The 16,905-nt window shown below is 35.9% G+C and overlaps 1 protein-coding gene across 4 annotated transcripts in view; it reads left to right on the forward strand.

Moving 5' to 3' along the window:
- The window catches only part of PHF14 (PHD finger protein 14), a 161,115-nt gene that overhangs the window by 122,400 nt on the left and 21,810 nt on the right, over positions 1-16,905 (forward strand). For 2 of the 4 annotated variants that reach the window (XM_053974350.1, XM_053974333.1), the window contains one exon: positions 5,746-5,859. The exons of 1 other annotated variant lie outside the window; for it this stretch is intronic. In XM_053974350.1, coding sequence (XP_053830325.1) covers positions 5,746-5,859 — 114 coding nt within the window. Of the gene's footprint in view, positions 1-5,745; positions 5,860-7,517; positions 7,601-16,905 lie in introns of all 4 variants that reach the window. One more of the 4 variants, XM_053974342.1, reaches the window with a different exon arrangement.

The raw sequence follows: 16,905 nt of genomic DNA on the forward strand, positions 1-16,905 counted from the left end.
ATACATGTAATTCTTTTTTCTATTTGAAGAAGGCATCCAGAGAAAACAGATGACCCTGTTTCCTTTCATAGGTTAATCAAACACTTCGAGTAAAATACTAACAATAGTAGCATGCTTATTTTAAAACAAAAGTTACAGTGGGAATTCACCTTTTGTACTTGGAAACCTGGGTGGATTTCAAAGATGCAAGTATACTTTGTCAGTGCTGTCATTTATTGGAAGATAAAGGGATAATAAATTGGAACAGGTGGGTATTTTTTGTACCCTTATTAATTCTTTCATATTGCAAATGCGTTTGAAGAAAAAAAGTAAAACTAGTGTGAGGCTAAAGAATATAATTTAATTTCTAAATTTAAAAACAGATCATTGTAAAAGGTTTTTGTTTTGTTTCTGTTTCTAAAAGAAGGCAGAGGTTTTAGAGACAGTTTAAGGTTTATTGCTTGAACTGAGGTGGTTTCACAGTGAGCTGAGAAAGAGACCTTGTTGTGTTAACAGTGTATAAACATAGAAGTCATCATCCCCTTCTCCAGAGAGAGAAAAAATAGCCAAGGACATAACAACAGTGTTGCCTCTGTGACTGGCAGCATAGGAGGTTAGCACATCAATGTTAGAGGTTGCATTTGTGATTTCCTATCTTTGGAGAGGGCAGAAGAAGAGAGGAGATTGTCAGATGTTGAATAAAAGCAGCATGAAGAGAATGACAAAGGCATAATAAAAGACAAAGGGAAATTTTACAACTGTGGAGCATGACTTAAAAGTTTAAAGCCCATATTCTTGCTTCATTAACTAACACAGGGTAAAATCTGAGGAACAGCAAAGTGACTGATCTTGTATGTGAGTAGATTGAGATAAACTGTATGTTTCTCCCTGGGGATTTGCTTTGGCCACCTGTGAACTGTGGAGAGCTACAGAAATCTTGTCTGCAGCAGATTTTCTGAAATTCTGGCTAAGATGTTGTGAATACTTTCAAAGTATGTCCCTGGGGTGTAAGAATAAGAACAGGAGGAGTGGTTTCTCAGCTGCTGGAGGGATGTTCCATGGTCTGGGCTGGAGAGGCACTGTGTGTCTGACCCAGGAAGGCTTTTTCTCTGCAGCACTGGAAATGACAACTCTGTGAGGCTACGAGCACTTCAGCACTTGAATAAAAATTTGCTAATTTCATCCCATAGTGCTTCAACTGTAAGAAGCTGTCTTCATGTTTCAGAAAGGCCTTTTTTCCCCCCTCACTTTTGTAAGTCTAAAGGGGGACAAGTATTTCTACTTTGTTACTGTTAGAAGTCTTTGTTAGTAACTTTGGCGTCCAATTCATTACTGCAGTCATGTTTTCACAGCCTGGTGTGAGAGATAAACCCTTTGCAAATGAAGACAGCATCCATTTTCTTTCTACCTCAGGCCACACAGAATTGATTGGGGTAATAAAATGACAGTACGATGTAATATACTGACAGCTCTTTAATTTGAAAACTAGTTCCAGACTGATTCAAAACTTGTTTAAAGCTAATTTATGACTTGTGTAATTCTCAACTGGACCAAGGTAAAAGGATGATATATGAAAAACGATGCAGAGTTAACATAATACATTCAAGCCTGTCAGCTTGAAATCATCTATAAAGGATTTGTTTCAATCCTATTTTAGTTTTGTTCTAAAGAAGCAATAGCAGAAAACATAGTGGCTGTTAGGCTGGTGTAAGCACTGTTGTAAGACACTTTTTCCATCAACATGTTTCAAATGGAAATTCTTGAGCTTTTTAGGAATGTATTATAAACATAGTTAAAAAATATAAAAATATACATTGGTTTTTCATTTTCTTTAAAATAAGAAGCAATATCGGGTTTCTATTTTGTTAAGTCAGTATCTGTGCTGACAGCAACATGGATTGGTAAATACAGCATTTTGCTACTGTGATGTTCACTGTGTGCTTTGCCTGTGTATGTATATACAGACTACACATGTCTGTATATATCTGTATCCTATTTACAGATACCATGCACACCTGTATATGTGTCTCAATCTGGAATTAAAGGTCTGGTTTTTGAAAAGCAAAATGTGAGAATAGTGAAATTCTTAAATTAAGCCACAACATCAGCATAGCATAAAACATAAACATCTCCCTTTGAAATCTATCACTTTCATTGCAGATGAAATCCACATCTGTTCTGTATGCATTATTGATTTTTCAGCATACTGTGTCAGTGTTCCTTCTGCACAGAAAAGCACAAAACTAAAAGCACAATGTGTGCTCCTATATGGTAGTTGCAAAGAGTAAATACACCAATTGGAGTGAAGGGAAGAAGAGAATTTAATACTGTAAAAACTAGTAAGCAGATTCCGTCCCAGAACTAGAATATCTGATTTGTTATGTATTTGTGTCAACATATAATTAAAATATTATTTATTGAAGAAAAGAGATTGATCAAGCTTATGCAGTTGTGGTATCTTAGACTGAATGAACATTTAGGTCATAGGAAAAGAGCCATAATGAAAAGCAGGGATATCTTTCTTGCGTAGACATAGCAAAATGTCTACACATTTCATTTCCTCTTCAAGGTTTAGTAAGTACAAGAAGGTTCATGTTCTGAGGAGCTTTGATCAAAATTGGCATTTTTCAGGAAAAAATTTATTACTGAGAATTTGGAAATTTCTTTTTTATAATGCACTTATATTTTCACAAAGTATTTCTACATTTTAAGGAAACTGGAATTACCATTTAGTGGCTTTCCCCCATAATTTATTAATTAATATAACTAAATACTGTGATCCATTATAAAGCTATGTATTGATTTGTCTGACTTGAAAATGCAGATTTGTGATTTTTCCTGTGTAGTGTAGAAAATGTAATAATGAGTTAATGAAGTGGGAGGGGCTTAAGCACCAGAAAAGACATGTACTAAAATGGTTACCGTGTTAATTATATGTCCATAAACCACCACGTCCATCACTGCTACAGCTGAGGCTGACAGACCAATGATAATGCCATTGTCATTGTTTTCATCATGCAGGACCTTGAAAAAAATAATAAAGTGACTTTAGGACAATAAGTTTTAATTATTTTTGAAGTACATTTTTCCTTTTAACACCTCCTTGGTAAAAATATCTATTCAGGTCAGTGGTAGTGTTTTTTTGCCTTTCCAAGTGTAAATGATGCTAATACTCTTTCGGGTTGTTTTACTTGCCAGAGTACAAGTACCAGGAATTCTAACCAACAGTGTTGCTCACTTGGCCACATACTCATAACACACCTGGAAGCAGCTCTGTAAAAGTTGTCATTTCCACCTTGCAGCATTTTTATTGTGGTACCATCCATGAAAGGATCTCATTCCACGTACTGAATATATCTCTTTCTGAAAGCTGTATTTCACATGTTATCAAAATAGTTCAGAACAACATAGATTGCCTGTGTTACATATTTAAACTGCAGAATAGTCTGGATTGGAAGGGACCCACAAGGATCATCAAGTTCAGCTCTTTAAGTGAATGGCCCATACTGGAATCAAACCCAGGACCTTGGCATTATTAGCACCATGCTCTGACCAGCTAACAATGTGAAAAGAGATAATAAAAACAGTGCAGTTGGGAAGGGAGGCATATTTGCTTGGATTGGTTTCTGAATAATAAAGTAAATTAGGTTTCCATCCATCTCTCTAAAAATAGAAGTATTAAATTAGCCAGCTGGTTCTTAGGAGAAGGATGGCCAAGCTGCTGAAGTAGAAGATACTCAAGATTTGATATAAAAAAGAATCTATGGACCTGTTGAGACAAAGGACTGTAACGAATGTAAGCTTACCAAATTGCAGTTGCTCAGATAATTTTTGAAAAACACTGTTTATTACTTTAAAAAAAGCAAGTAACTGAAAATGGTTGCCAGCATTATCTGGCCACAGGTAATAGCAGCATAACAAAAGCTTGTTCAGATACAAAATGCAAACAGAATTCAGGAGAAAAATCACTGAACCAACGGATTCAGACAAGTGTATAATTTTCTTCCAGTAGATGTGTTTGTTACTTTTCTTTTTGTAAGAAGCACAGAAGAGCTTCTGGAAACATATTGAGCTGATAAATGGCATTGATTTAACTTTCTCAAGGAGAAAACAGTACTGTTCTATTCTCAGAGTGAGCTCATGGCTAATTGAGTAAACAAGAAAAAACATCCTCATCATCATAATTCACTGGGACCAAACTGAGGAGGCCTTTGAGAGAGAAGATGTCTGCCTGTACAAGTCCAGGGAAACCAGTGAGCTCTCAGGATGAACATGATGTAAATTTCCTTTTGATGGCATATATAGTGTGGGGGAAATCAGACTTTTATTATCAGAATTCTAGAGATGTTTCTCCTTGCAGCTCACTCTGCTTGGCTGATACTCTTCCAAGATATCTCATTTTTTCTTTTGTTCCACAGATCCAGCATTATGCCCATAAAACAGTTCAGTGCAATGGCAATTAGACTTCACTGTTAACATTTCAATTGATGGTATTCTTTAGTCTTCAGTAAAAGCTATTTTTTTCAGAAAGCTGTTTTTTTCCTTAAAGTATCTTCCTCATACTAAACCTGAATTTTAAAGTGTCATGTCACAAAATGCCCCAGAGCATTCTTTTTCTAAGTTGCGGAGAGGTGATGCAATGAGAAAGGTGTAAAAAATCATTATTAGAAATATTTAAGCACAGAAGTATTTTCTCCCCTTTATAGTCTTTAGGAACTCCCTCCATGTGTTAATTCTTTTACAGTATCTGGTCTCACCAGATATGATTCTCTGTGTGATTCAGTAATGGTTGTTGGACCAGTGTTCATTTTTTCCCTTTCCATGCAATGGGCTAAACTGCAACTGATGAATATTATCATTACAAAATTTTAATTTACTTCTTACAGGTTGTTATGTTTGAAAACTTAATAATGAGCTCTGCAGCTTGCAGTTTCCAAAAGTATAATCTTGATTTCCTTGCAATTAGTGAATGTAGAAAGAAAGTGATATATCAAAAGCACATACTCTGCTTGCTAAGTGATGACATCTAAAATACCTTCTGTAATGAGCATTACAACAAGCACAGTAGAGATTGTACCAACTAATGGATCTTTTCTCTCCATTAAAATGTCTCAATATATGCTGTTATCAAAACCTCTGTGTGAAGCAGTGAAGGTATTAAAGTGTTTTTTATTTTGAATTATTTAGTCATGTTGGGTGACAAAATCAAGGCAATTTGGAAAATAGAATGTAAATTATTTAAGATTTTTTTTTTATTTTACCGTAATGTTAAATTTACTAAAAGATAGCAAACTCTGCTAACATCTTTAACTTTACTAGGTTGTATGTTATATTGGTTTGCAGTGACTGGTACAATACATTTGTTGGGCGTTGTTCTAGCATGGCTCCAGCTGTTTTGCAGAAGCATCCATCTGCCATAAGGGGACAAAATGTAATATTCCATTCCTTGCAGTTCAGGAGCAGGGGTAGGTATGGGTAAAAAACCATGCTTATTCAGAACTTTGCAATTCTGAAATGCTGTAACTACTTAATAAGTATTAAAATGCTCTAATGAAGAAAATATTATTATTTCAAGAGAAAATATATGACAGATATTTTTGACTCAGGCAAAATAAGTTGCCCAGAATAAAAAGAGTAGTTTCAGGCCTCAAGTATTTTTTATTTCTCTCTCTGTGCTTAAAGCACAGTTCCTCTGAAAAGTCTCATTTTTTTGGCGTGCCACATCAACACGCTGCTGAGGGGTCTGTTTGTGTCTGTTGCCCTCAGGACTCCGAGCCGTCAAATGAGGTGGTCTCAGAGGCCCCAGGTAACGTGGTACCCTCTACCTCAAGAAGTAGCTCTGAAGAGCTGATATCGGTGGCACAGAAACATCCACAAGAGGTAGGACATTCTGTGTCTGTTTTTTTCCAAGATTAACTGTTGGGGAATACACATTTGCCTCTGTTTTTTATGCCTAGTGTTGTACTACTAATAACAGAGACTTTTTAAAGCTAGAGCTCAGTCTTATATAAACATATAAACAGCATGCAAGACCAAATTAAAACTCAGGACTATTATTAATGGTACCTACAAGTATACTTCATAATAAATGCTACTTTTTAAATACTGTTTTTTACTGTCAGTAACTAGGAAATTTTTTTATTGTTCCTATCTATCACACCATGACAGTAAAAGGAGATACTGTTAGATTCTGGCTAAATAAATTTCATTACACTGAAGAGTCAGAAATAGAATCTGTACATAGGTCTGTAGGTAGATACAAACTTCTAACATCCTTCACAAAATTTCAATATGTCTTACTTCTGTCTTGTGCAAAGGAAAGACTCTTTCTGAGATTGGCCCTTTCTTTGTTCTCTTGGTTTCAAAAAGTGATATACTAGTAGTAGTAGTGATGTAGTCATAAATTCATACTTCCTGTTGTTGTAAGCAAAGGTGCTTGTAAGGTAGTTCCATAGGGTGTCAAATGAGTCACAGTGTTTTCTATCCTGCTTTGCATCCCTGTCATAGTACACTATAGCTGGAGGAGAGGTTGTCTGTAGAATTCAGACTCATAACTTCCTTTCATGGTGAAAATCATCTTCCCAGAGAACTGTTATTATCCCTAAATTAACCTTTCCTGTGAGATGTAAGTCCTTCTTTGTAGTAGCCTTAACACTTAATCTTGGCTTATTCAAACAGTTTAGTTGGTATTATTAATATTCAAAATACGTCAAGTACCAGGTATATAAAGACTAGTCTTTGCTGCTTTTTTTTGCTGAGATTTCTTTTGACTGTAATTTTCACAGCAAAGGAGAGTATGAAGTGCTAGTCATAGGAAACACAATGCCGTTTGTTAGTTTAGTGCAGCCTTTAGATAAATATCTTCATTTCTCTGATAGTCTTGTCACTTTGTCTGAAGAAGAGGGAAGGTCCAGAGTATGAAGCCAGGAAAATTCTTAAGAGTGTCTCCTGGAATAAGACCAAGTAGATTCACTTATTTTGGGATATCTCTACATATTCCAAGATAGAAAGTCAGGTTATCACATCTAAGCAGTCCTGAGGATAGAGTAGTACAAGCTTTTAGTAATACTTTCTTACGTATTCCTGAGTAGCAAAGGAACCTGTAGTCTGTGGAGAGACGTAGGATCTGCCTCTTAATTCTCGGCTTTTTCAACTTATCTCACTCCACTGGAGAAATTAAAATTGAGAGCACAGATGATGTTTAAAAATAAAAAGAGAGGAAAAGTCCTGCAGAAAGAGGAATGAAACATGGTTAGTTAGTAAAAGGTGACTAAGAGGAAGATGGGTATACAGTTTTTGCTTTTGTGGAATAAAAGCAGCTCAACTGTGAGGGAGAGGAAACTTCAGAGAATCAAAAGATGGAAATACACCTTTCAAATTTTACAAACAGTTCAATAATAGTTCACGTTGAAGCTGTTTTACTGAATGTGGGGTCATGTGGTTTATAAAGGAATGAGACTTTCTCCAATCATATTTACTGCAGTTTGTACAAAACAGAGAGAGGTGAGTCAGAAAGAGTTTTGTGGTTGGATTTGCAGGGAGCCTTGAGAGGGGAGCACCATTATGCTGAATTTCCAAATTCAGAACCCACCATGAAACAACCCACCTAAGTTACTCATGGGTAAGTCAGCATGATAAACAAACATTTATGAATTACACCCCAAAAAAAGAGGACCAAAAAGTGTTTGCAGAGCTTGAATTAAACTAATGCATTTTTACTTTTAATTTCGTTTGAAGTCTTCTAGTACACGTTTCAATATCTGCTTAATAAGTTAATACATGGAATTGACTACTGACTGGTGCATTATTTGTGTAATTTATGTCTCATTTGAATTCAAAGCATCAGTATTGGTGAGAGTTGTTAAAGAAAAGCTCAAATGCAGCTGTGGCATAGAGAAAAATGAGAAAAGAGTAAAGAAGGCAAGGTGGCTAACAGTGAAGGGTTTCAGGAAGATGGAGAAAATTTGAGAAGGTTGTGGAAAGTGGTGTTCAAAAAGAGTCTTGGGCTTGCAAATGTGAGGACACACAACTTCTTGTAGGAGAAAGTATGGAAAATCGCATGAGCTGACACATTAATTTGAACAAAGCACTTTTTTTTCCTGCTTACAATTTGTTTTCTTCCTAGATAGCATAGTCTGAATCTAATACTCGATTACGTGTGTCATCAGTAGGATGATATTTGTGGGATGTAATTTGATCAAATGAGGTTTTGTTTTGCTTGTCTAGTCATTCCTCCTAATAGAAATGATGGCTGAATATTAAGTTCTCCTCAACAGGAAGGTAGGATGGCATCCACTCCTCTTACTGCTGCCCTTCTTCCCAGCCACTTCTGATGCTCTAATGTTAGATTTAACTCTGTGTTGGATCAGGACAGTGTCCAACTATGGGGCATAGGACAAAAGCCACTGCAGAAATAATTAGCATGTTGAGTGTATAGATCTAGACAATTGTGAATTTTCTGTGAATTTCACAGGTGTCCTGAATCATCTGTTAGGGATTCAGGAAAGTGTGTGTATTCATCAGTGTATTTCACATGCAGAAACCTTTCATGTTGTAAGTTTACTGAACTGACTTTGAAGTTAGAAAGATACTTTATTGTGTCTTTCCAAAAGCTGCGCAGGCCTCTATAAAATTTAAGTTGTATATATTTGAATGCTTGAATAATTTTAATTAGTGTCCATCCTAAAATAAGGTTGTGATTGATAACTTAATATTGTATATATTTCTTGGGGTTTTTTAAGAATTGGATTTGGAAAGTGGCATTGAAATAAGAACTCAGTGCATTTGGAAGGGAATAGATCCTCTCTCATCCTAACTTCAGTATAATTTTGTTAGACCTTCCAAGCAGTTTATATAGTTTCAGCAGTTTTCCTCCAATAATAATACTTAAGATAGGATTTTTTTTTTCCACAAGACTTTAAAAATTCAGATATACATCACTGTTATATTAGTATACCCTTTTTTCTGTATACTGCGCATTCTTTACCTTGAACGGATGAAAGGAAATTCTCTGGATGTTGTGATTATTTAATATGCAGAGCTTTTAAAATGTTTTAAATGTATGAATACACTTCCTTGATTAACACTGCAATTGTTCAATAAGATTGAAAGGCTGGTGTATCAGCTTTCATGACCCTTATTTTGTTTGCTGTGGTCAGCTTCACTTTGCATCTGGCAGTTGCATTGGTACATGTACTTAAGTTGGGTTTTGATGGATATACAGAGATGCTGAAGTAAGTGAAGATTTGTTGCTGAAGTAGTTTTACTTTGCCTTTTTCATGTGTCTAAAGAGCAAGATGGGTGGGCTTTGTCTTCTTGATACCATTTCTCATAAGCAGCCCTTTAATCTGTGGGGAATGATGGTGTCAGTGGTTTGTTATCTAAGTAAGAAAATACTAGTTTTGACAGTTCCCATAAATGTGAGTCTCATAAGAGGCATATTCTCTTGTTTAATTAGAAGTAAAATGGAAGTACATGAGTTATGTGTATTAATTTTCTTTGCCAATCCTGTGGCAAATTAATTAATCATGTTTTAATAGTGTAAGCCTAGAGGCTAACAGAGCTGATCTTTCTGAGTGTCTGCATTGCCAGAACAGTACAGATACAGAGGAAAAGCTGTCCTCTCCTTTCTCTTGGATAGAAAAATGAATTCAACAACCAACAAACCCCTATTTTCCCCTACAAAAAAAAGCGCATATAAAGCATGGAGCACTTTAAGGTAATATATAAATCATGTGTTCATAAGCATATGAACCTGAATAGCTTACATGTCTGTGGTGCTTTTTGGGTGCTGGATTCAAACTATAAAAGCTGTGCAAATCTTTGTGGTTCTTAGCTAAAGGATTACGATAGGTACCCTCTAACCTGTTTCTGAACTATTAGACATTCAGTGCTTCCAGTTTATCTTGATAGAGCACAGACATTTTTCCGTAAGTAACATACAGCTAAGGTATAGTGATTTGTTTGATAGAAAAAGATGTGTCACACACTTAAGTCATCTGCCATTAGTTGTAAGTATGGTACAAGCATCCTAAAAGGATTGTAGAATTCAGTTTTAACTGCATTATTTCCTGTACGAGGGAAGGAAATGTTACTTAATTTCTGTTAATAAAATTGGCAGCTGATACTGTCTTTCGTTTCTTGATTTATGCTCCTTTCTTGATCTTGGGATAAAACCTTTCCCAACAAGTCACTTTGGCATTTCAAGTTAGTATGAAATGAATTTTTTTTTTTCAAACCCAAAGTTATAAATTTCATCAGCTGTGTGTCCAGTCCATCCTTATGGTATTTTATTACAGTAAGGTTTTTACTTTTTAAACAAAGTATGATCTAACATATTCTGAAATTATTGAATTGACAGTAATTCCATGGGTAAGTTTGTAATAATGCTAATGTGGTAATTTTTTCCATCTGCTGTTATTAGACTATTCAATGACTGACTGTCCATCATTGACATAATTAATTTCAGAAAATAATCATCATGAAGAATAAGCACCATCAAGAAGTAGAGAGATGATTTGCACTCTTAGAGCACACAAGAATATTAGATAAAATTATTATTAGATAAAATGTATTAGATAAAATATATTTGTATATCTATCTGTATGTATAAATGCACAGCTCTTATGCTTCCATTTGTGAAAAGCCTCTGCACTCTTTTCTAAATTTCATAGCCTTAACCATATATTCCCTTTATTCTGTGTAGCTTCTGGCTTGAATGCATTTAATAGAAAATTTGTGTCAGACAGTTGTTGCTATAAATTCATTCTTTCTGACCCATTGCTAATAAAAAAAAAAAAATAGTGACTGACGTAGGGTGAGTTGGACTCATATTTAGTCTTGACCACTATTTTTTTTTGTTTATCTTCTGAGCAACTTCCCCACTCAGAAAAATAATTGTAAGTGTTCATGCTGTATGGACCTAAGTCTGTTTCCTGATGAAAAATCATAAGTGATAACTTACTAGTTATTTTGTACTCTGAACCTGCTGCTATACTGAGATCTGCAAACAGACAAAACACCACCTAAAAAAAAAAAAACAACCAAAAAACACCACCTAAAAAAAAAACCCAAAAACATGACATACTTTAACAGAGAAGAAAACATATGGGATCATCTGTGTCATCCATATCCTGGTAGACATAGGATGGATCCTTCCAGTGCATTTCTTAGTACTTCTTTCTGGTTTTAAAGCTTCTGAGCAGTGGTGGTTTTCATACTTCTGGGGTCTTTTCCTTTATGCTTCTTCACAGTAAATATTCTCTAAGGTGTTCATTACATAATGTTTATTGCACTCCTCCTCTTTGTTTTCTCTGAGTGACAGCAGAAGATTACAGACCTGGGATTGAAATGCATTTTGAGTATTTTCTGGATCTAAGATTCATTGTAGAAAAGGCTGATATTTGATTCCTTATGGAATTACTTATGGGTGATTTGGCCCATAATCCAACTTTTCTTGTCATAGTGTGTCTTCCAGTCATCAGACTCATTTATCAAAACAAGGGAGTTGAGTCACCTTTTCAGATCATTTGGCACTCAAGAGATTTGATTTTCCTTTTCATGCTTGTACAAGTAATTATTATTTTTACTGTAGTTCCCGTTAGTATTTCAGAACAAAAGTGGTAAGCCACATGCCTGAAGAGCCTTGGAGTCTAACTGTGTTAAAAGTGAATTAATAATGAACTGAGAAAAGGAACATAATACCTTTGACTACTGAAGTGGTTCCTCCGTAAAATAAACCGGGAAATGCAGTTAAGCATGTAAATGCTCTGGAGTTAGGAATTCATATTTTTCTGCTAATCTCTTCACATGACTGTTTTATGTAATCTTCTTAATAACTAAATATAAAGGTCGCAAGATGTCTGGAAAATGCTGTCATGCAGTTCTGCATTTGAAGTCAAAATTTATTTATGTATATTTAAGCTGCAAATGGCCTTATGAAATGAGGGTTCCTCTTAGAAGAACATTATTAATTTAAAAAATGAATTAGATCTGTTCAAAATTTCCACAAATCCAAGACATTTTTTTATTTAGCCTTTTCACAGTCTCTGCCCTTCTTTAAAATACATTCAGTCCTATATCATCTGTTACTCAGGAAGGTATTTAATACATGAGTGGGCATCATTTGCATTATACAAGAAGATTAACTTTACAAGCTCTGCTATTAATCTGAGTAGCTCTACATATTGACCTATGAAAGAACATAATTAAGTTAGCTTAATTAAGTTAGTTAATTGTTACACTCTGATGAACTTACTATTGGGAGAAAATTAAAGGCAAATAGAAAATGGCATTCATTGGTTTGAAATCATGTTTTAAAGGCTTTCACAAAGATACTTTATATATAGATGACAAAAATATCTATTGTGCAATAAGCAAAGCAGATGCCATTAAAATCCCTGCAGTTTTCTCCTTTATTGCCTGACATTCATCCATATTTCTAAAAGAGATTTTAAAAGCATGCTAAAAATTTAGAATGAGGTTTTTTCCCCCAATACCCAAAAAATTGAATTCAGAAATCCTATGTACACGTGGACTACAGAGAAAAGCACACCATCGAAGTTCAATAAGTGTTATAATCTGATACTGAAGTCTCCTTTGGGGTAGAGAAAAGGATTGAAAGACCCCTCAGGGCAGCAAGCAATACCCCATCATGTGTACATTCTTACACATCAGCATAAGAATGTCTTTCTCATGCAGTAATAGAGGGGAAAGGAGAAACACTTCTGGAATTTACTCTGTCAGCTGCATTTCTGTTGTCAGGAGTGCCTGCAAGTTCACTGCAGGAAAACATTCAGGATTTCAGCAGAGATCCTGTGCATGGATAGACCCTCCACATGACTCCAACATCTGGGATGCATTCATCAGTCTTGATAAGCACTGATAAGTACCCTGGAGATCATCAATTCCAAGTAGATGCAATTAATAAACAGTAAGAAAAAATGGCCAAACATGCAAAAATGTGCTACAGTGAATGCTGCCAAATGAGCAGTTTATTAATCTGTGAGATTCATTAATATTACCGTGGCTTTAGTTTGAAATTATTTTTTGTGAACAATTACTAGTTCTCTATTCCTTTTTTTTTTTAATTTGCCATGAATGGCATTCTCAAAGATTTTAGGATTCCTGCTTTCTTTCAGTTGTAAAAATTAATATTTTAACTCAAGTGAAACCAGTATTTTCCCTGAGGTGTTATTCTTTGGTATTTCCAGATCACGTGAAAGGGTCATTGATCTGTGGATATATTCTCTGAAAAATAGCAGCATTGAAAGCAGGAAGACAATGGCATTGAGGATCACTTCTGTACAAATTTGTATTCATATTCTGAAGACAGATAAGTTTGAATTGCATTCCTACAAAGAGAAAAAAGTCTTTCCTTAAATAATGCTTGATTCTTTTTTATTTAAAAAAAAAATCTGAAACAATTTTTAAAACTGATAGGATAGAAAGAAGCAATTAAATTATAGATACTATATATTTTATGAGGCATATTGTTTTTCTTTAACAGCTTGCTACAAAAAAAATATAATTTTTGTAAATCCAGTTTGAAATGAGCATGTTGTTACATTTGTCCCCTTTAAAATGTTACAGAGCTTTAAGCAAATTGTTACATTCTAAGAGGAAAGAACAGCTTTGTTTTCAGCTTCAATTATGTGCTTTAAATCATAATTCTTTTTTTTTTAATAGAGGAAGAAAGTGGAAAATTGATTGGAAAATTAGAATTAAGTGAGCTGTACATGGGAAAACAGCAAGAATTTCAAGTTTAGGGCTGTTTTCCACCTGCTGAGGATTTTGATGGTTGTACTGATGCCAGTGAGCTTCAGTGGACCTGTATGCACTATCTGGTCAGCTTTGACTGTTGCTTTGAGATATCCATGATGTGGCATGGTTCAATGTCACATAAGCCACTGTTGTCATTTCCTGTGTGGCCTGTGTGGTACACAATGGAAGTTCTTTCCTGGAGGAAAGTAAGTTTAGCTTTTCTCTTCAATGTATTATGGAGATACTCTTAATATTCTATTTTTTGTTTCTTTCCGGAGAGATGTGTTGTGTTCTCTCTTACCTGTAATATTTAAGTGAAAAATTAGGCTAATACATTATTTGGTCATTGCATGCAGTGTAAATATTAGGGGTCACACTGCACTACATGAACAAAGCAGTGATCCTTTTTGTAGATGATACATAATATCAGAATTTTCCTATTTTAATATGATAGGTTGAAAATATAATCAGAACCCTTTTAAGTTATTACAGGCTAGATTTGAGATAATAAAGCTTGAACAGAGTCAAAGATTCCAATGTCGTCCTTAAGGTAGTGAAGATAAGCAGAGGTCAGTCAGTAGTCATTAATAACATAGGCTATATAGATTTTCCCTACCCAGTTGCTTCGGGGTTATCTCTAAATTGCAGTGCAATCCCAATAGTGTCCCAATGCTGCTTTGCCAAACTATTGTTACTTGACATTTCTCTCACTGTTGAACAGAATATTTAGACACTGAGGAATTCATATTGCCTAAATATTTCGGCACAGTAGGATCAGTGATTCATTATTTGTTAGAGTACATCTTTTTGCTATTGGTGTATATTTTTGTGATAGTAATTTATACATTAATCTACCTGAATTTACAGTATTTTAAAACTAAATTTGTATTAAATTCAAGCATGTATTTTTTAAAGAATACCAAGTAGGTTAACACACACTATTATCTTTAATAGCTGTCATTGACCTGCTAAATCCTTCTTAAGTGAACAGTTTTCCTAGAATTAATTTTTAATTTTTAAGTATGGCTACATAGCTATCATCGTCTTCCAAAATCTCTAGATGACCTGGAATACCCAGAACTACATATTCTATGTTGTATGCTGTAGCTATGGTCTTTGTTTTACTTAGAAACTGAGAATGTTCCTGAAAACATAGTTAAATTCAGAGAGACTTAGACTGTGATAAGGAGTGGTATCTTTGGAAAGCTTGTTTTCCATTAGCCAGTCCTAGGGTGTTTTACTCTGGTAAGATTCTTGTTTAAGTGGTTGGAATCCTCACAAGAAAACAACACACACTTCTGTCAATCAAGATACTTCTGTGTCCTCTCATAATGACTACTTTGTATTATTCTGTAGTTCTGCATGTGCACAATAAAGATGGAGATATGCCTACTGCATGACTTAACTGGCTAAAGGCATTTGCCTAAAACTCCATAGGTTCTGCCAGTGTTTACCAAGGAAGATATTTGCAGAGGACTTCTCAGGGCACCTGAAAGAGGCTTTAACCTAGGGGGATGGCCAAGATGGGCTCTGCAATTCAGTGGCTACCAGACCAAGCCCACGTTGCTGCTGAAAGGGCAGTCTGTGTTCACAGACTGCCTGCTGCTCTTGTTGGACCTGCAGATGAGTGAGCTGGGTCAGGGGGCTGCTCTGGCAGATCATGGATGATATCCATGGGGGTGAAGGACATGCATAGCTATGGACCATGAGCTCCCTCTTCAGTGTCAGCACATGCAGGCAAATGATCCAGGGCTGACACTGAGATTGCATTGTCATTTGGGTGCTCTGGAAAAAAGAAATTAAAATAATCTTCAAAATACTCACTAGTGTTTCTGGATTTACTGTATTAGCCAGTTCTTCTGTACTTATCCATTCAAAAGGAGCACTTTTTTTCCCATTTAACAGCTGAATTCCAGTTTACCCCTCAAAAGTAGGCTTGTCATATTTGAGTTGTTCAGGAGATTGACTAAAATTAAGAGCTAATATTGTAACTAATTAAAATCCTGATTGCTTCTGCAGATTAGGATCAATTTTTGCATGGAAATTTAGACTCCTATTTGGTATCAAGAACCACAAGGACTGGAATTCACACAGAGTGGTGGTGCATCTGCTTGCATCCTTGTGAAGTTTTTTTGATAGTTATCAGGAGAAATCTTTTCAGACTATTAGTAAACAGAGGCATATCCACACTTTGCTTGTTGGAAAACTACCAGTGTTGATTTGGATTCATCAAGGTACAGGGAACCATGTGTGTCCTGCTCTTGGTCACAACAACCCAATGCAATGGTACAGGCTGGGTGCAGAGAGGTGAAAAAGAGTCTCAGAGTGCTGGTGACAGCAGTTGAATATGAGCCAACAGAGTGCCCAGGTGGCCAAGAAGGCCAGTGACATCCTGGATTTTAACAGGGTTACTGTGGCCAGCAGGACCAGGAGAGTGGCTGTCCCCCTGTACTTGACACTGGTGAGGCCACACCTCAAGTCCTGTGTCCAGTTTTGGGCCTTTCACCACAAGTAAGACACTGAGGTGCTGGAGAGTGTCCAGAGAAGGCAATGGAATTGGGAAGGGTCTGGAGCACAAGTCTTGGGAGCAGCAGCCAATGAGTTGGGGGTGTTTAATCTGGAGAAAAGGAAGCTTGGGGGGATCTTAACACTCTCTACAAACACCTGAAAGGAGGCTGCACTGAGGTGGGGGTTGGTCTCTTCTCACAGATAACAAGGGACAGGACCAGAAGCGGCCTCAAGTTGTGCAGGGGAGGTTTAGATAGGGTGTTAGGAAAAAATGTATTGAAAGAAAGGTTCCTCAGGGGTATAACTTAGTACCATCTCTGGAGATATTTAAAAGACTTGTAGCTCTTGAACTTAGGGACATGGTTTACCGGTGAACTTGGCATTGGCAGGGCAATGGTTGGACTCGGGGATCTTAGAGATTTTTCCCACTTAAATGATTCCATAATTCCAGGATTCAGAGTTCAAATCTAGGATTATAACCTGAGAATTCTATCTAAAAGCCAAAAAAAAAATTCAAGTAGCAGCTTCTAATCTTTGGGAGACTTATAATCAAAATTCCAAAATGAGCTGCCAGTGGAGGAAGTTGCCTTAAGTCTGTACAACTGACAAGAACCATTCCCTGTATATTTTCCAATCCTTTGATTGTACTTGACTACA

The sequence above is a fragment of the Vidua macroura genome, chromosome 1 (assembly GCF_024509145.1).
Source record: "Vidua macroura isolate BioBank_ID:100142 chromosome 1, ASM2450914v1, whole genome shotgun sequence".
Classification (NCBI taxonomy): Eukaryota; Metazoa; Chordata; class Aves; order Passeriformes; family Viduidae; genus Vidua; species Vidua macroura.